Consider the following 21,368-nt stretch of genomic DNA (forward strand, 5'->3'; position numbering starts at 1 on the left):
TTTGATGAGACTTTTTATAAGATGTTCATCCTTCCCGTTTCTCAGGTTTCTCGGCAGCCATTTTGAAGAACCTCAAAGTGCTATATAGCTAAGCCAATATTATTGCATCTCTGCCTACTAATAAAGTTGAAATCTTTACACCTCGTATCTATTTTACTAAGAAGTAAACAACATTGATAGTTTCACAGAGTATTTCTTTAAAATAATAAGTAAAGATATTAGTTTCTCAGAATGATTTTTGTCTTTTCTCTCCTTTTCACTTCCTACTCTAAGAGTTTGTGAGGAAGAAGTTAAGAAATGGGCAGAATCTCTGGAAAACCTGATTCACCATGAGAGTGAGTATCTTGTGAGCTGGGTACACCCCTGATGCTCTGCTTGCTCCATAGTAACTAACAGTTTGCAACCCATCTCTGCATTCTTCGGTGGAGCCAGCTACCATACTGCAGAATGAGGCGATTCCATGCATGGGAAAACACTGTCACATGCTCTGAAATAGGGTCCGGCTAGTACTGTATAACTAGCGGTGAGCTTCAGCTTATATTCTGATCATCTAAAGCAAATAATTGTTGCCTTTAGAAGGCAACATTTCGAAGCCTTGATCAGCTGAAGAACATATCTGTGCCATTGCAAAGTTCAAATTTTTATGAGTACAGTGGTGCCTCGCATAACGAACGCCTCACACAACGAACGCTGCACACAACGAACTTCATGTCTTGATTCACACAACGAACTTCGTTTCACACAACGAACTTCGTTTCACACAACGAACTTCGTTTCACACAACGAACTTCGTTTCACACAACGAAGTCGCCCGAGCTGCCGATGTATTGCATCCTTCCGCGCAGGCACTGCAGGCAGTCGTTAGTCACTGCGCTTAACTGCCCTCTCTCACTGTATACAGTCGTCCTTTTAAGATAAACTCAATATTTTTTTATATATCATGGCTTCTAAAAAAAGCAGGAAGGTGATTTCTGTTGAAATGAAACGGGAAATAATTAGAAGGAGTGAATGTGGGGTAAAACAGTGTGACCTCGTCAAAGAGTTTGGCCTCAGCAAGACCACCATTTTCACCATTTTGACAAATTTATCTTTTTTTATGTCATCTTAGCATATTTTATGCTGCAGAACGAATTATTTTTTTTAACATGTATTGTTATGGGAAAACGCGTTTCACATAACGAACTTTTCACATAACAAACTTGCTCCTGGAACGAATTAAGTTCATTGTGTGAGGCACCACTGTACTAGCATTTTATTTTCGACCACGTTTAACCAACAATAATTATAGTGTACATGCAAGATAAGGCAGCTAACTGGATCTAGATTTTTTTAGGGTTGAGCCAACCCTGGGTTTAACCCATTGCTTGCAGGGAATTGTAGTTCTAATTTCCTCATTGCATTCCCTAAGAAAAGCAAGACTACAAATCCCAGCATTCACCATCTACTCCATTTTCTCGCGTTACTTTGCCAGACAATCTCGGTCCTTCTCCAGGTGTTTCTTCCGTGAACACAGAACAGAAGTATTTGTTTAGCATGTTTGCTTTTTCCTCATCACTTTCCACCTAACGGTTCCTACATCTTTTAGTTTAGCAATTCCTATTTTCATCTTCCTCCTTTCACAAATATATCTGAAAAAAATATTTGCCTTTTTTACATTTTTAGCCATTTGCTCTTCTGCCTGCGTTTTTGCCAGACGTATCTCTCTCTTGGTTTCTTTCAGTTTCACCCGGTAGTCCTTTCTGTACTCCTCTTTTTGGGGGGGGTTTATATTTCAGGAACACCAGCTCTTTTGTCTTTATTTTCTCCGCCAAACCATATTGGTTTCCTTTTTCTCTTGTTTTTATTTATTTTCTTCACATAAAGGTCCGTAGCCATTATCGTTCCTTTCAGCTTCGACCACTGTTTTTCCACTTCTCTTATGTTCTCCCATCCTAACAGCTCTTTCTTCAGGTACTCTCCCATTTTAGAAGTATGATTAAGCAATTAATCAAAAAACTTATTAAACTTGAAACTTTATCAAAGTCCATACGTTTGAAATCTAGGACTTTAAGTATCATGCGGCCGCTCTCCACTTTAGCCGTTATATCAAACCAAAATGTTTGATGATCGCTACTTCCCAGGTGTGCACCCATTCGAACATTAGAGATACTCTCTTCATTTATGGGGCCTCTTGAAAGGCATCCACAATCTCCCTACTTCTTTCCGATTCCGCAAACGGAACATTCCAGTCCACATCCAGCAGATTGAAATCTCCCAACAGCAACACCTCCTCTTTCCTTCCAAATTTTTGGACATCCACAATCAGATCCTTATCAATTTGCTGCGATTGAGTCGGAGGTCTGTAGACTACACCCACGTAGATAAAAGTTCCATCTTCTCTTTTCAGAGCGATCCATATCGCTTCTTCCTCTCCCCAGGTCCCTTGCATCTCGGTCGCTTGGATATCGATCCTTACATAGAGAGCTACTCCTTCACCTTTTTGACTATCTCTGTCCTTCCTAAAAAGATTATATCCCGGTATGTTTGCATCTCATTCATGGGATTCACTGAACCATATCTCTGTGATAGCGACAATATCTAGATCTGCCTCTAACATCAGGGCTTGCAGATCATGAACTTTGTTGCTTAGACTGCGAGCATTTGTGGTCATCGCTTTCCAGCTATCCTCTCCCCTTAGTTCCAGAATTGTCTGTGGGTGCAGTCGGGGCAGACCCAGAATTTATCTGGGCACCGACTATATGCAGTGCTACGGAGGAGTATTCCAAGAGATTGTTCCCCTGCTGTTTGCACTTCTTCGGTAGGCTAAGTTTTTCGTTTGCGGTTTGATTTGATATCCTGTCCACCTGGGACCCCTGATGAAGGCGTGTTCACCGAAACACGGACCGAGTTGGGTCCTTTGGTTTGGTTCAAGGTGGTAACATTTAACCGCATTCGTGATTCTGGTTTAATAAATTTAGCCTGTATCATTGTACACCTAGCTGCAGTTTTCTTTGCTTTGGTTTGTGTTCTACTCACCGCAGATTGTGTTGGATCTTTTCGTTTTGTTGTTTGGATAATTATTCGGCCTTTTAGGACCACACAAATAGCTATCCTAACTATGGCTGGTTATTGGCCAGCCTGAAAACATCTGACAGCTGCCCAAGACCCAGATATAACCCAGCACTAAATATGCAGGTCTAATATTTACCCCATAAAATCATAGTGCAATATAAGTATTGCAAACTTGATCTAGCATTGAATTTTAGCTAAAACCCACAGATATTCTAAGTTTTTCTACATGAAAAAGTGTCTCCCGTGATAGGTGACAAAATGAGGCGAATTACATTGAGGTTAATTTTACTCAATTAAAAGTTCTAGCCACCACTAGAGCCTCTAAGCAGGTTTCAACAGTGCCCCTAGTGGCTACAGCAAAAATCGATCCGAATGGAGCCTACCCTGCAGGGACTGAAATACTATATATAAAAGAACCCACAAACTTCCAACAGCAATCGTTCTAAAAAATAAAAAAAATAAAATAAAATAATAGTTTTAATAGTCAGAATGTGCCAAGTCAAAATGAAATGTAATTTCCCAACCCCCCAAAAAACTTCAGGGGAAAATCCTGTGTAGTGCTCAGGATTTCTCCACAGTTCCCTCAACTCCCAAAATTGTACTTTTTCACTCAGTTTCTTTCCCCAGCCTGCTCAATGCAGGTCCCAGGTAAGTCCAGCTCCTTAGTTTTAGCAGCCCAAGCATTCAAACAGCCCAAACACGAAAGCCTCCAGCTAACACAGCACTGCTGGTGCCAGGAGAATTGCCTCAAGTTCGCATTGGGTAAAGCACAAAAAACAGCTTTCAAAATTCCCTCCCAAGGAATGGCAAACTTCTCCCACAAAATCTCAGCTTCCTAGAAGCTTAGGCTGAACACAAGAACAAGGAACTCAAAACTCCACAGTTCTGGCAGTAAATGAAAAGGCAGAAAGAGATATCGTCAGCAAAATAAGCAGCCCAAAAACCCCAGTTTCATTCAAAAGTCCCCAAAACCTAGCAAAATCCCAAAACTCACAGTCCTCCAACCAATACTTGCAAAAGGTTCCCTTATGCCACTTGCTTCCTCTTGCAGCTCCAACAGCACTCCCTGGCCTGGGGCTGCAAACGGTGGTGTGAATCCAGCTTCTTCCACACCCAGGTCTAAGGCATTACCCTGGCTTGAGCCTGAAACTTTCCCCTCACCTCTCTCCAACTAGTGCAAACTACTTGCTTTTCATGAGGGGAGTCACGCCCTGCTCTGACTGAACCTGCTCTCACCTGGGGCCCTCTTGGGCTCCCCCCCAGTGGACACTAGAGAAACAACAGGGACCAAGGCAGGCACGGAGCCTGACTGGTCACAAAGTATAATTTGTTTTTATGACATATGAGTAGTGCGATTGTAAGCAATCCTATTTATCTGTGGTTCTTGTCCAAATATTGATGGATTGCTGTCATGGGTACAATGAAGAGTCAACCATCGATTGAGAATGAGTCCCTAGGAACTCTGGTGGTCCATGATCTATATTACATTAGGGCATATGCTGCGACCACACGGGATTGCCATTTGGCTAAAAGTCAGGCCAGCAGTTTTTCCCATGCTCTGAGCGAGCAGTACGTGTTAGAAGTCTGTCTCGAATCAGCTGGAGAGAGGGCATTTGTTTATATTGACAACCACACAAAGGAATCATGTAATAGATGCTTCTTAGCATCTGGTGCACTGACCCTCCCGGAGTCCTTTATGCACTCTTGCTTCCCGCTTCTATTTCTTCTTCCCAGCTGCAAATGCCACTGGAAAATAAGAATGATGAGGAGACTGAGACCCTAACATGAACTTGTATTAAGTTGCTATCAACCTTTAGTCCTTTTGGAGTTTCATGCTTCTGTTTTTCAAGCGCTCTATACAAATATACAAGGCATTTCCAAGATGGTATGTACAGAGAATAAACTAATAACACTCAAATAAATTTGAAATGCATCAAAGAGGAAAATAAAATAGAACGCAGGAATTATCTTTGTTTATTTCTAAGGTATTTTGGCTTTTGAAATCAGCTATCTAGCTTTGCCTCTCCTGATCAAAACCTGTAATATAATTCACTTCCCTTTGAGTCACCTCTTCTGATCAAAGCATATAATATAATTCATTCTTCTTCCCATCTGAATTTCTTTTCCTTTTTGAAGCTTTGTTTATTTCATTTAAACGTTATTCAGCATCTAGACAGAACCCTGATTCAATTATATAGAAAGCACTAGTGACAACAGATGGGAGCTTATACGCAGCTTACAAGAAAAAAAAAAAAAATACCCTATATGTAGCTAGTTTAATAGAGGAAGACAAAATAGATAAGAAAGTCGTAGCAGAAAAATCAGTGACGGGCCTCTTTAACTGCAGAGCAAGATAAAAATAAAAGAACAAGAGGGCATTCGGAGAAGTTGAAAGGGGACAAATTCAAAACAAATGTCAGGAAGTTCTTCTTTACCCAACGTGTGGTAGACACCCGGAATGCGCTTCCAGAGGACGTAATAGGGCAGAGTACGGTACTGGGGTTCAAGAAAGGATTGGACAATTTCGTACTGGAAAAGGGGATAGAGGGGTATAGATAGAGGATTACTGCACAGGTCCTGGACCTGTTGGGCCGCCGCGTGAGCGGACGGCTGGGCGCGATGGACCTCGGGTCTGACCCAACGGAGGCAGTGCTTATGTTCTTATATTGACATTAAACTTGTTTCTCAAAGTAGAGGATAATCCTATATCTGTACTTTTATAATCCTTAGAAAGCTGGGGCTTCTAACAATTCAGGCGATGGCATTTTATCAACAGAAATCACTTAGGGACAGATTCTGCAAATTGGGTGCCTAAAAAGATAGTCACCTAAAGTTAGGCACCTATTTCAAAGTCACACTTAGGCGCCCATCTAACTAAAGCTTAGGGGGGCAAATTCTCTAAGAAGCGCCCAAAAGTCAGGTGCCGAAATAGGCACCGTTCGGCGCGATTCAAATAAAATCGGGCGCTGTTCATCGAATTATGCTGGACGGCACCTATTTTGGAGGCGCCCAATAAATAGGCCCGCTCCAGGCACAACTAAAAAGTTAGGCGGCCATGCGAGCGCTGAAGCACGCTTAAGAGCGGCGATTCTGCAGCAAGGCGCCTATGTTTTTGAAGGCCGCCTAAATTTTTAGAGGCGCCTTGTTGCAGAATCGTTCTTTCTTGATAGGCGCCTACGTTTCAATTAGTGCCAATTAAAAAGCTTAATTGAGCTCGTTATTCAATTTAGATAGGCGCTTATCTAGTTGGGCGCCTTCAAAATAGTAACATTAAGCACCAGTTAACGAATTTGGGCCTAGGTGTCAACAATGTAGGACAGTGTTTTATAAGCCTACATTATAGGCGCCTAAATACTTTCGAGAATCGCGTCTAAAGCCTACTTTGGAGTTAGGCGCCGTTAGAAGGCATAAGACAGGCGTCTATCTTATGTCAAATTGTGCCTAAGAAGATAGATGCCTATCACAAGTTTATTTTTTTAGAATTATAATAATAATAATAATAACAGTTTATATACCGCAATACCGTTAAGTTCTATGCGGTTTACAATAGATTAAGCCAGGTACAAATTGATTGAATTTAAGAGGGGGGAAGAGGAGAGTTAATAGGACCGGAAATGCGTTGTTGAGGAGAAAGAGTTTAATAGGACAGAGGAATGACTATGGAGGAGAAAGAAGATGAGTGGGTCAGTTGTCTAGATACTTTAGGAACAGTTGAGTTTTTAGACGTTTTCTGAATTCCTCATAAGTAGTGGGCGAAAGCAGTTGATCTAGGTCTTTGCCCCACAATGCTGCTTGATGTGAAAGAAGGTGTTCATGGTGTCACTATTGTAAATAGGACCGGAAATGCATTGTTGAGGAGAAAGAGATTAATAGGACAGAGGAATCACTATGGAGGAGAAAGAAGATGAGTGGGTCAGTTGTCTAGATACTTTAGGAACAGTTGAGTTTTTAGACGTTTTCTGAATTCCTCATAAGTAGTGGGCGAAAGCAGTTGATCTAGGTCTTTGCCCCACAATGCTGCTTGATGTGAAAGAAGGTGTTCATGGTGTCACTATTGTAAATCACTATTGTAAATAGGACCGGAAATGCGTTGTTGAGGAGAAAGAGATTAATAGGACAGAGGAATCACTATGGAGGAGAAAGAAGATGAGTGGGTCAGTTGTCTAGATACTTTAGGAACAGTTGAGTTTTTAGACGTTTTCTGAATTCCTCATAAGTAGTGGGCGAAAGCAGTTGATCTAGGTCTTTGCCCCACAATGCTGCTTGATGTGAAAGAAGGTGTTCATGGTGTCACTATTGTAAATCACTATTGTAAATAGGATCGGAAATGAGTTGTTGAGGAGAAAGAGATTAATAGGACAGAGGAATGACTATGGAGGAGAAAGAAGATGAGTGGGTCAGTTGTCTAGATACTTTAGGAACAGTTGAGTTTTTAGACGTTTTCTGAATTCCTCATAAGTAGTGGGCGAAAGCAGTTGATCTAGGTCTTTACCCCACAATGCTGCTCATAAAGCTCATAATTGAAGCCAATATGCTAATTAAGTTAGGTGCGTAATGTAGGCGCCTTTTATAGAATTTTCCTGTTACTTCAAACACTATACATTAAAAAAATAAAGCCATCATAATCATATGCGTCCTCTTTGGAGTCTTATCTGTCACATGTCTCTTCTCTGTTTGGATACAGAGGGTAATGGCAGTCTATGTTGGAGCTTTAATTTTGAGCTTTACTAATCTAAGCTCAGAAACTGGCATATTCGTCTGCATTAGTACTAATTTCCCTGCATGCAAGTCTCACTTCTGTTTCATGGCCCAAAGATGCATCCAGTGGCGTACCTAGGGTATGTGGCACCCGGGGCCCATCATTTTTTGACACCCCCCCCCCCCCCATGTAAAAAAATTTTTTTTTTTTTTTTTTTGCAATAACCATGAAATGGAATAAATGGTCAGAATAGAAACAGGCAGTGAAAATTTTCTTTTATTGAACCTCATATATGTAACCATTATTCCAAACATAACAAAACATAAATTATGTCTAAATTGTCATGACATTAGAAGTACATATGGAGTAGTTGCAGGCAGTGGCGTACTTAGGGTATGTGGCACCCAGGGCCCATCATTTTTTGACACCCCCCCCCCATCTATATGAAAAATATGATTTTTAGTACCAATCTACATATCGCACCACAAGAGTGTACCTAGGAAAAGGCTGCATCTTAAACACTGCAGTGAGCACTAGAACACCAACACATACATTGTAAAACTAAACAAGCCAGATCCCGCACAGTCAATTGGTCCTGTAGTCAATGCCAACTGAAAACTATGTCTTTTTCATACACACAGAACAGAGATACACCCTCGCCCAAAATGGAATAATCACAAACTAAAAATAGAAATATGTAGACAAAAGTTAAACTGATCCGCCAAGAAACCAGACCCTGGATACAATGCAACACCACAAAAAACAGTAACACATGTCCTCTAATACAGTGCAAAATATAAAGACAGTAGATGTAAATTTGAAAAAACTGATACATAACAATCACCACTTTATAAATTAACAAATAAAAATAAAACAAATAATGAGATATAAAAAAATACAATTTTATTGGACTAATCCCCGTAAGCTCGGTCCCCATCCCCGCAAACCACCTGATTCCATCCACACAAGCCTTGAATTGTTTATATTAAAGTATAAAAAGAAACAATATTCTGTACAATTATCAATTTATAAATCAGCGTCTTCTCCCCACTCTCTTCCCCATTTCCCTTCAGCATCCTCAGCCCACTCTCTCTTCACTTTCCTTCAGCGCACGCACATAAAAACAAGCAAGTAATTTTATATCATTTTCATTCTATTCATTCATAGAAATTAAAGTCTAGATAATGCCAGTCACATAACAAAACATGATTTTACAAAAATAATTCCCTGCAGTCAAGCCTGCAAGGATTATTAGATGTCTTTCAGCAGTTCCCCTCCCTCCCTCCCCTTACCTTTGTGGCCAAGTCAAAATGATCTACCAACAATAAAATTTTAAAAACACAAAGCACGCTGTACGCAGAGAAAATGTTAATTATCATTTATATTCTGCGGGTTTTCAAAGAGGTCAAGGCAGATGACTTTATGCAATGTCACCTCAGTAACAACTATACAAAAATAGACAAATATTCCCCCTCCCTTTTTACTAAACTGCGATAGCGGTTTTTAGCGTAGGGAGCTGCGCTGAATGCCCCACGCTGCTCTCGACGCTCATAGGCTCCCTGCGCTAAAAAACTCTATTGCGGTTTAGTAAAAGGGGGCCATAGTGCAAAATATAGACAGCAGATATAAATTTTCAAAACGGACACATTTTGATCACTAAGTTGAAAATAAAATCATTTTTCCTACTTTTTTGTCTGGTGATTTCATGAGTCTCTGGTCCTTCTTCTGATCCTTCTTCTTTCTCTCTCCCCCTGGCTCCCCTCTTTATTTCTGCCTTTCTTTCTCTCTCCTCCTGGCCCCCTCTTTCTTTCTGCCTTTCTTTCTCTCCCCCTTGACCCCCCTCTTTATTTCTGCCTTTCTTTCTCTCCCCTTGGTCCCCCTCTTTCTTTCTGCCTTTCTTTCTCTCTCCCCCTGGCCCTCCTCTTTCTTTCTGCCTTTCTTTCTCTCCCCCTTGACCCCCTCTTTATTTCTGCCTTTCTTTCTCTCCCCTTGGTCCCCCTCTTTATTTCTGCCTTTCTTTCTCTCCCCTTGGTCCCCCTCTTTCTTTCTGCCTTTCTTTCTCTCTCCCCCTGGCCCCCCTCTTTATTTTTTCCTTTCTTTCTCTCTCCCCCTAGCCTGCACAAAGCCATCGTGCCGATTTCTCCACTTCCACGATTCTTTCCCTACCCTCACCCCCAAGCCAGCAGCCGATTTCTCCCTGCTCCTTCCCCGATGTCCTGATGTCCTGAACTTCATCGGGCAGCAGCAGCATTCACAATTCACTGATGTTGCCCGCTTCAGGCCTTCCTCTCTGTCGGGTCCTGTCTTCATGAAAACTGGAAGTAGGCAGGACCCGGCAGAGAACAAGGCCTGAAGCCGGCAACAGCAGCGAATTGTAAACGCTGCTGCTGCCCGAAGAAGGTAATGGAGCACCGAGGCAGTCCGCTTCTCCCCCCCTCCCAGCCGAACCCCCGCTGACCCTCCTATCTCCCCCCCCCCCGTGAACCTTTCCGACCTTCCCAGCGAGAGCAGCAAACCTCCTTCGCGGCTTTCTCCTCCCTCTGCCGCGTTACTGATGACGTCATCAGTGATGCGGCAGAGGGAGGATAAAGCCGACGCTACTGGAGGGAGGTTTGCTGCTTTCGCTGGGAGGGTCAGAAAGGTTCACTTGGGGGGGGAGAGAGATAGGATGGTCAGCGGGGTTTCGGCTGGGAGAGGGGAGAAGCGGTCTGCCTTGGTGCTCCAAGGCCTGGCGCCATTACCTTTTTCGATAATGGCGCCGATGCTGCTTTCGCTGGGAGGGTAGGAGCGCGATAGGGACCGGGTCAGCTGTGCACCCCCCCCTAAGGCGGCACCCGGGATGGACCTCCCCCTCGCCCCCCTTGGTACGCTACTGCCCTGGGGAAACAGCCTGCAACAAGATCGCGCGATGCCAGAGATCTTTGCCTGCTTCGGCTGTTTCCTCCGCCGCGGTCCCGCCCCTCCTCTGACATCAGAGGAGGGGCAGGACCGTGGCGGAGGAAACAGTCGAAGCAGGCAAAGATCTCTGGCATCGCGATCTTGCTGCAGGCTGTTTCCAGACGCGACACCCGGCAAAGGGGGGGGTAACTGGACCGGACCGGGAGCACCCCCTCAGGGCTTGGTACCCGGAGCGGACCGCCCCCCCCCCCCCCCCCCCCCCCCCCCCCCTTTGGTACGCCACTGGATGCATCCAATAACAACATTGCTTATTTTCAATTCTAGGTGGCCTTTCTGCTTTCAAAGCTTTTCTGAAATCTGAGTACAGTGAGGAGAATATTGAGTTCTGGATTGCCTGTGAAGACTATAAGAAAACCGAGACCCCCACCAAACTGGGCTCCAAGGCCAAGAAAATATACGACGATTTTATCTCTACCCAGGCAGCCAAAGAAGTAGGTGAAGTATTTGAGGAGGAAAATGCTACAAGTTGCTCAGGTTAACTCTCAGGAACAAGACTTGAGGCTCCTTTTACTAAGGTGTGCCAGCTCAATGGAGGCGTTAGTACAGAAATATAATGAGATTGTCCTTTTTTGAAAATCTGCTGGTATTATTTGGATTTTACATGGTGTCCGGAAAAAATACTTAGCAATTATTTAAACACTTCGTGGAAAATACATTTATTTATTTATTCAATTTTCTACATAATGGGGGTTGTCTTAATTAATTAATTCATAATTTGTATTCATAGGGCCAGATTCTATAAATGGCGCCTAAGCACGCCTACAATGTAGGTGCCGCTCTGCGTGGTTATCAATCAACTACTAGGCTCCGCTTATAGAATCATGCCTAGCGGTACCTAAGTGAACTTTGGCATTGCTAGGCACCATAGAGGTAGGCGCTGGTACATTATTCCAGGTTTTATCTTATCTAATTTACCGGCGCCTATCTTTCACACCTACATTTACCACACCTATTCTCCGTCCCCTACTTTTCAGGTAGGCATCATTAGGTGTCAGAGAGCACCTCGACTTGGGCATTTGAGTTCTGCACGGAACTCTTAACTGTTTGTTTCTTAAATGTATCAATTAACTTCAGTGGCGTGGTCGATTACTATGCTATTTAAGCTAATTGAAACAATTTGGGATGCATGCGAATTTTAGTTAGGCTTTGCTAGGCTTCCACAATTAGGGCATCTAGCGGCAAGAAACTAGGGCACCATTTATAGAATCTAACCCAAAGTGTCATTCAACCCTTGACACATTCACAAAGACTTTGATGCTACTGAGCTGTTGGCTCGTTGAATTCTGGGGTTTCACGACTTAAGAGCTCAATTGTTTTGCGAGCCTTATGCACTGGAGCTCCATCCTCTTAAAAAATAAAGTACGGTACTCAGAAATGTCTTGAATTTCAGGCAGAAGTTTCTGCTGCAGTAGGACATTTGAGGGTTATTTGGAAAAATGTTGGTGGTCCCTTTTTTTTCCGAGACACTCTATAGATTTAATTATTCTATCCAAATCCAAGGCCAACATGAGTTGAAGGATGCTCTCTGCTCTATCAGCCTAAGAATCAAGAGCTCGATGGACTAATCCAAGAACGAAATCTAGGCCTCCTTGTTAGAATCCACTCTCTACTGAGCTTTCCCTACATTGTAAACTAAAGTCATTGAAATAATGACCTCAACATTGCATATCTAATAAGATGCATCTTCTTTCAACAGGTTAATCTTGATTCTAGCACCCGGGAAGAAACTAAAAAGAACCTCCTTGAGCCGACACCGTTTTGTTTTGAAGAGGCTCAACGCAAAATCTTCACCCTGATGGAAAAGGATTCCTACCGGCGATTCCTGAAGTCTAAGCTCTACCTCGACTTGGTCAGTCAGAGCATTAAAAGCGGGACCATGAAAAAACTCAAGGGTCACAGCCTAGACTACAGTCGTTTAATTCCTCAGTATGCTTGAATAGTGAAATTCAAGGACATCAGTGGTGTATTAGCTGTAAAACATTCATTGGCATAAAGCAAAGAAGCTATAAATTCCTGTAGCCATCTACGTGGTGTGCTCCTACGTATTCCATGATTCAAAAGCAGCAAGACTTCAGAGTGAACCGTAATTCTTTTCAATTTCTTGCATATCTAGGAGAAGCTGATCCATATTTTCAATATATAAAGTCCATTTAGCTATTTTTGTGTTTGAGGTTCAGAGGAAGAGTGGACCGATTCACTAAAGGGCCTTTTTATAAAGAAGCACTACAAAGTCGCCTTAGCGCTCCCTTACACGGGTCTTTCCCGCATGCGAAGGCTATTTTTAATGCTGCAGTAAAATGGCCACATTTCTGTTATCAGCATTAAAGGGAACATGCATGACACACTTACTGATTAGCATAGGCATAGTAACATAGTAGATGACGGCAGATAAAGACCCGAATGGTCCATTCAGTCTGCCCAACCTGATTCAATTTAAATTTTTTTTTTTTTTTATTATTATTATTTTTTTTTTAATTTTTCTTCTTAGCTATTTCTGGGCAAGAATCCAAAGCTTTACCCGGTACTGTGCTTGGGTTCCAACTGCCAAAATCTCTGTTAAGACTTACTCCAGCCCATCTACACCCTCCCAGCCATTGAAGCCCTCCCCTGCCCATCCTCCACCAAACGGCCATACACAGACACAGACCTGCAAGTCTGCCCAGTAACTGGCCTAGTTCAATCTTTAATATTATTTTCTGATTCTAGATCCTCTGTATTCATCCCACGCTTCTTTGAACTCAGTTTTCCTCTCCACCACCTCTCTCGGGAGCGCATTCCAGGCATCCACCACCCTCTCCGTAAAGTAGAATTTCCTAACATTGCCCCTGAATCTACCACCCCTCAACCTCAAATTATGTCCTCTGGTTTTACCATTTTCCTTTCTCTGGAAAAGATTTTGTTCTACGTTAATACCCTTCAAGTATTTGAACGTCCACTTTCTGCCCCAAATTTGCTCCCTTGGCGAAAAAATTAGAAATATTTTTAGTGCATGGGTAGAGCAAGCTTTTTTTAAAGTTGTGGTAAGCATGTTTCAGTCTTTCCACACTTTAGTACAAGGATCCCAAGATTATTCCCCATTTGCGAGGTAATTCTATGAGAAAGGTGCAAGATTTAGGCTCCAAAAATGTGCATATATAATATGAATACTGGTATTTTTAAGTGCATATATGTTCATATTCTGGCTACTCACTATTCAATAACATAGCCTTTAAATGTTATGGTGCGAAGTTTGCAGGTGGGGGTTCACATGGGCGGAACATGGACTGGGTGATCGTTTATGCACGTGGGGTCCGATATTCAGAACACGGGAGGCAGCCTGCTTACCTTCTGCGGTCGGCGGTGAACCCAGAAATTCAGTGCTGGGGCCAAATCCGGCGACCAACATTGAATTTTCCGCCAAGCTCACAGCGGCCAAAGATGGACCTGTAATTTAGGCGGATCAGTCTGGCTGCCAAACTTAAACCACAAAAGTGGGGGATTGAAAAATTTCAAACAGTACTATATAAAAAAATATTATTTCAAACAATTCTATACTGGAGATATATTTATATCAGTGTTAAGAAGGTTTTTTTTCTGACCAATGATTGCTGTTAACCTGTGTAACAGGCATATTATAGTGTGACCATATGGCTCCAGAAAAAAGGGGACGGATTGAGACATCCAGGTTTTACTTCCATTGAAAGCAATGGAAGTAAGGAGAACAGATTGAGACATCTTGGTTGCTTTCAATGGAAGTAAAACCCGGATGTCTCAATCCGTCCCCTTTTTTCTGGAGCCATATGGTCACACTAGTATCTTATTTGCCTTTCAAGGGAATATGAGGTCTTTTTTCCTCCTTCGGTGAAGTGCTGTTATGTAGCTAGTATCTTTGAGTGCAGTGACTTCACTCAATAAAACCTGGCGTAAATCCTGGCGTACAACTTTGGCACGCAGTCCCCAGATACTATAACACTGAATGTTAATTCGTTTGGAATGCTTCTGACTCGCTCCTCCCCCATCCCATAGCCACACCCCCTTTTGAGTAGCACATGAGAGGATTTGGGTGCAAATAGTTATAGGATCACGCACAGCCAATGAACAGCCAATTATGGATTCACAGCTTATTAGCTAATACTTTTTTTTTGTGCGTGGAATCTCAGGATCACACGTAATTTTGCGTGCCCAAATCTGGGTGCCATTTATAGAACCCAGGGGAGGCCCACTTTACAGGGTTAAGTTCAAGTTCAATTTATTTAATATACCGCAAATATAAAACAAAAAAATATTTAAAACTAAGCGGTTTGCAATAAGTATAAAATAAGGGAATAAAAACATACAAGACAAACGATTACGTTTAAGGGGAAAAACAATGTGGTAAATTACAATGAGAATTGCAAGGAAAATAAGGAAAGGGAGAAAATTAAAAATTAATTAACTAATTAAATAAAATAAAGTCTCCATGAGGTAAAACAAACAAACAAAAAATATATATATAAAATAATATATATATATATATATATAAGCAGAATGCTTGAGAGTGCCTTTAATTGGGCCTTAAATGTAATGAAGGATTTTTCTTTATAAAGATAGATAGGGAGTTCCAGAGAACAGGTGCCATAACTGAGAGTGATTAATTTCTTTGTACATCAAGAAATAATTGCCTAAAAGAAGGTACACTCAATGCAAACGTATTTTCCACTCCACGCTCACCTTTCTAAGCGTAAAAACTTGGAACGACCTTACTGAAATGACCAGGACGGAAACTAACTACACCATATTCCGGAAGAAACTGAAAACTCATCTACTTGACACTTAATCACCTGTATCCTATCCTCCCCCCTCCACCCCTCTCCCTCCCCCCTCCTACCCTCCTCTCTCTTCTCCCACCTCTCCTCCCCCTTCTCCTTTTTAAGTCGCCTTGAGCCTATCTAGGTATGAGCAACGCAGAAATAGAAGATTACATTAGATGTTGATGTGATGAGCGGAGAGATCTCCGTGCAGTATAATGAACCCAAAAATGAGGTACAAAGGAAGGGAGTCCAAAAAACATAACTAAAACAGTGATTGTATTATATTTGTAAGGAATTCAGTAGGCTATAGGAAGCATATGTTCAGTTTTTAGAAGTGGAGTCACACGGTCGAATTTAGAACATCCATATATCAATCTAACTTCTCAAAGAAAATACCTCTTACCATACATTTGTCATGTAGTGGGTTCCGGTATGTGGGATTCTTCACCACAGCCTTTGAACAACGATGGGGAACAAGTAGTCTCCATTTTAACTGTGGCAATGTTTATGTCACTGTCCTTTGGAACCCTAAAACATGAAAATGGAAGAAAATGGACTTTGACAATAGAAATGAAAAAAAAAAAAGCAGGTCTAACTTTGTCGAATTGTTGTTTTAAATCAAGTCCTACCACTGGTTACGTGCGCTCAGGCATCATATCCATGTGTCACAATGTGTTGATGGTTGCCACACTTCCTGTTGTGCTGTAAAAGTCTTTGTTCTCATGTACTATGTTACTATACGGGTGCTTCATGGAAATTATTTATTGTAGTATTGTTGCAGAATGAAAAAGCACATGTGTTGTATTCATGTCCCCGCTGTAAAGTGTGTATTTTATAAAGGCAACAAATCATACCACCAGCATCCTTTATTTATAATATTTAACTAAGGGCCATCGTATGTACATGAAATAATACTGCCTATGGCGTTCATAAAAGTTCGTATGCACTTTAATTATTGGTCTAGTCATTTTTTAAAAAACTCTTATCGCTATATTCTGTAGAGTAGTTACATTATATTACGTTAGAGATTTCTATTCCGCCATTGCCTTGCGGTTCAAGGCGGATTACAAAAGAATTACTACAAACGTATGACAAGAAGATATCTGGTAATTTCTAGAGGAGATACGGAGTAGATGAGGTTGCTTTGGGGAATCGGGAAGGTACTGGGAAGTGGGAAGGAGCTAGCGGTATTAAGTCGTTTGCAGTCTCGAGACTACAACAGGAACTCACGGCAGCCATTTTGATGATGGCTCCGCACGGGGCCGGAGCATGGGATGATCGATCCTTCCCCGTGTCGCCACTAGACCACCAGGTAAGGTTCAGGATGCAGCATTTCCCTCCCCCCCCCAAAAAAAAAATCACAAATAACCGAATCCGCGGGTGCTGAAACCGCGGATTCGGAGGGGGTACTGTATATTAAAAAGTCCAATGGTAGTTCTACAGTTATTCTTCAGCTGTAGGAGATGGGAAGAGATGTGTTTGGACCCAGGTATATTAGGACTCAACATGGTCCGGGTTTCGGCAACTCATGTCTTCATCAGGAGTCCATATGTCCAATAGATATATTAATTGCATATGAGAAATATGTCTAAGAACAACAACTGCATATAAAACCAGTAATTCCACCAAACATATACTACCGTATTTTCATTCATATACCGAGCACCCGTGTAAAACGCGCACATGGGTATAGCGCGCGGGGAACACAAATTTATGTAAATAAATTTTTATATACCGCGCACACCCATATACCGCACATGCTGCCCTGACTCTCTCGTCACCGCCCGACTCTCCTTTCGCCCGCCCCGACTCTCCTCTGGCCACCCCGACTCTCCTTTCGCCCGCCCCGACTCTCCTCTCCCCCTTGAAGTCCTGTTCCCACCCTGAAAGCCTGATGCCCCCCCCCCCCGACGTCCGATTCACCCCCCCGCAGGACTGCTCACACCCCCACCCCGAAGGACCGCTCGCACTCGCACCCCGAAGGACCGCTGGCACCCCCACAGCTTCCCCCCCCCATCATGGAGAAGCTCCTACCCTGCTGTTTCCTCTGCCGGCGGTCCCGGCCCTTCTGTGAGCCCTGCGTCTGCTGCTTCCTCTTCCTGCGGTCCTGGCCCTTCTGTGAACCCTGCGCCTGCGCTGCTTCTTCTTCCGGCGGTCCCGCCCTTTCTCTGACATCAGAGAAGGTCTGGAGGCTGAAATTTAAAGTTGTGAATATAATTTTTATGGGGGTGGGTGGGGGTTGGTGATCACTGGGGTAGTGTTTGGGGGTCTGTGTTATGTGTTTTTAGTGCTTATCTGGTGAGTTTAGGTGGGTTTTTGTGACTTAGACCATGTTCCGTGTAGGCTCTGTTGTTAAACTTTCGGTTATACATGCTGTACGACTAAGTCTAAACTGGCCCACGTCCCGCCCTCGACACGCCTCCTGAAACGCCCTGTTTAGCTTTGGACGTTGAGCGGCACTATGAAAGCCTAGGTCGTTTTTAAATGCGTCCAAAACCTGGTTTTATTATCGGCGCTTGGACGTTTTTGAGAAATGTTCGTCCAAGTGCCGACTTAGGCCGGTTTTTGGACGTTTTTCTCTTTCGATTATGAGCCCCATATTCTATATCTGGCGCCTAAGTCCAAAGCGCCATTGAAAAGCAGACTTAAATTCAAGGTGCCAAATAAACAGCAAATTGTGCCTCTGGCTAATACTGGAAGTGGAGTTAGCCTACATAGGTAGGCCTTCGATACCCTGACCTGCTTTTCCGGCGCCTGTCTTGGCTGGAGGCATGATTCTCTGAATGGTGCCGTCACGTGATTGACGCATGATTGGTGGCCGCCGACAAAGGCGCCGTTTAAAGAATCAGGGCCTTAATGACCCTGTTCTATAACACTGCACCTAAATTTTGGGAATGCCTCTGACCCATCTAGGCCCCTCCCAAAGCCACGCCCCCTTTTGAATTGCGTATGAAACATTTAGGCATTCGATGTTACAGAATCGTGCAAAACTGCTTTCGAATCAAGTCTTGGTTTTAAATAGGCTTCCTCTTTAGCCTTGACTTAAAAATGTTTTCCTGTCTATCCATCCTTCTTGCTTCGGATCCACTTAAGCCACTCATACAGTAATATAATCTTTCCAAAATATTGCTGTCAGCCAAAAAGCTCATATTACATTACCATAATAGGAATTGAGAGAAATACTGTACTGGATTCATTCAAAAACTATTAATCCTGAGATGTGTAAACAAGTTTTCCAAATGTTTTAAAAATTGGTCTTTATTTTTGAGGTTTGATTTATAATTATAAACATTATCAAAGGCAATAAAAGCTCCAGGGAGCTTAGCCATTGGATGACTCATATACATTTTGACTCTTTGTAACCCAGTGGGGTTGAGAATGTATTTATCTGCCCGTTTTATCAGAGGAAAAATAACTATCTGCAAATATAATGGTTCAAATTTGCATGGGATTAAAGCAAATGAAAAGACATATTGAGTTTGCACACACGAACACAAATAATACACCATCATACAAACACACATACAAACTCCTCCCCAGGTCTTCTCCCGTAATGGAAAAGCGGCTGGACCAGGGGCTGCTAGAGATCATGAAGGGTCCCACGGTTCTTAGCCGGACCAGCCTTGGTCTAGAGCAGGAGCGTCAAAGTCCCTCCTCGAGGGCCGCAATCCAGTCGGGTTTTCGGGATTTCCCCAATGAATATGCAGACTCTGGAAGAGCGTTCCAGTTTTCTACCACTCTTGGGTGAAGAGCTTCCTTACGTTTATACAGAATCTATCCCCTTTCAACTTTAGAGAGTGCCCTCTCGTTCTCCCTACCTTGGAGAGGGTGAACAACCTGTCCTTATCTACTAGGTCTATCCCCTTCAGTACCTTGAATGTTTCAATCATGTCCCCTCTCAATCTCCGCTGTTCGAGGGAGAAGAGGCCCAGTTTCTCTAATCTTTTGCTGTACGGAAGCTCCTCCAACCCCTTAACCATCGTAGTCGCTCTTCTCTGGACCCTTTCGAGTAGTAGAACATCCAGTAATAAGACTTTAGTGGAAGATAAAGGCAATATCAAAAACTGTTATGGTCTGCTCTGATAGCATCAGCACTGAAAAGTTCAGTGAAGAACTGGAATAAAGATGAAGAACAAGGGGAGGGGATGAATATGCAAATTACTTGGATCATTGTAAGGATAAAAACACCTGTAATTATCATTTGCAGACTTTGGAAATGATTATCTGCTAAAGAGAATACAATTATGTATAATGAATTGTACACCTGAAAGAGATATAATAGGAGTGGACTGGGGGGTGGGGGAGAAGTGTTATGGCAAATTCTTCACCCAATGTGATGGGGAAGAAGTAAGCAGGACCCTGAGCTATGTTAGTAATTTTGGAGCAAAAGATTCTACATAAGATCTCTGTCTCATGACCTTTTAGTTAAGAGAAAATAATAATAATAATAACAACAGTTTATATGCCGCAGGACCGTGAAGTTCTATGCGGTTTACAATGAATTAGAAAGATTCTATGAATTACAATGAATTTGAAAGATTCAATGCGGTTTACAATGAATTAGAAGATTTTACAAATTGAATGGAACATTCATAGTTAGAGATTAGTGGTTAACAGTTTACGGGATCAGATTTGGGGGGTGAGATTGTGATGGGGTCAATTGTACAGGTTCGTTACCTAAGGTACTTCAAGAACAGGTATGTTTTTAGATGTTTCCTAAATTCACCATAGTTATTTGCATGTATAATTAGTTTTTCCAGGTCTTTGCCCCATATGGCTGCTTGATATGATAGAAGTTGTTGATAGTGTCTCTTAAATTTACATCCTCTAGCCGATGGGGAAACGAACTTCAGGTGTGTTCTTCTCTTATGTCTGTTGGTTGAGAAGGAGAAGAGGTCAGTTAATTATTTAGGGACTAGACCGGATAGTACCTTGAAGCAGAGACATCCCAGCTTGAGAAGGAGTTCCCCTTGATTGAACATACTGAACTGCAGGCCACAGACTCTGAGCTGGAATCGTAGAGGCTATATTCATTTAAAAAAACAAACCCCAAAACCTTAATCTGTAAAGGACTAGGGATCTAATGGATAAGTGATCCTGAAGGATGGAGACTATTTCAGAAGAGGGCAGTAGAAGGCAAAGGACAGGCAAATAAGGACACTGGAAACACAGTTAGTTCTTGGGATCTAGTGACATGAAGGTCTTTCGGAGTTCGATTGGCCCTAGTGGTCCAGTAACAACAGAAACAGTAGGCCTCTGAAGGCCCCTGAAAGTGCAATTGGTGCACAGGGTCTGGAGGCAGGACGGCTCCTTGAAGCGCAATTAGCACTGGGCGTAGGATCAGTGCTCAGGGCATGGCAATAGCAAAGGCTCCTGGGAACGCAGTCTAGGTACAGATCCCCATAGCATTCCACTATTTACCTTTCTCCACTGGGAGAACTGGTCTTTTAACCCAACTTCCCATTTTCTATTTTGTAGCTCCCCATGCACAATAGAATGTGGTCTCTTGTCCCATAGCTTTTTAACGTTCTCAGGACTCTCTCATGAGGGACTTTGTCAAAAAGCTTTCTAAAACTCTAGTTCACAACAGCAACCATCTCACCTTTATCTACGTATTTAATCACGCCTTCAAAAAATGTAACAAAATGGCGAGGCAAGGTTTCCCATGGCTGAATCCATCTTGACTCTTCATTCAACCATGTTTTGGTCTTTCTAATAGTTTTTACCATTTTGCCAGGCACGGACATCTGGCTACCCAGTCTACAAATATTTAGCTATCTTTTAATTAAAACATCTGGGAAAAAGATTAGATGGTTTCTAAAAGTTCAATAAACAATTCGTAGGATGACATTAGCACAGGGCTGTAAAAAAGAATGGAAATGACCTTGACC

General features: G+C 42.5%; 1 protein-coding gene across 1 annotated transcript in view; it reads left to right on the top strand.

Annotated features, from left to right (window-relative positions):
• RGS4 (regulator of G protein signaling 4) overlaps positions 1-13,135 on the top strand; it is a 28,067-nt gene extending 14,932 nt beyond the window's left edge. Inside the window, exons 3-5 of the mRNA XM_033959909.1 lie at positions 274-335; positions 10,973-11,139; positions 12,405-13,135. Coding sequence (XP_033815800.1) covers positions 274-335; positions 10,973-11,139; positions 12,405-12,644 — 469 coding nt within the window. The 3' untranslated portion in view covers positions 12,645-13,135. The remainder of the gene's footprint in view (positions 1-273; positions 336-10,972; positions 11,140-12,404) is intronic.
• Positions 13,136-21,368: the final 8,233 nt, after the last annotated feature.

The sequence above is a fragment of the Geotrypetes seraphini genome, chromosome 10, assembly GCF_902459505.1.
Source record: "Geotrypetes seraphini chromosome 10, aGeoSer1.1, whole genome shotgun sequence".
NCBI lineage: Eukaryota > Metazoa > Chordata > Amphibia > Gymnophiona > Dermophiidae > Geotrypetes > Geotrypetes seraphini.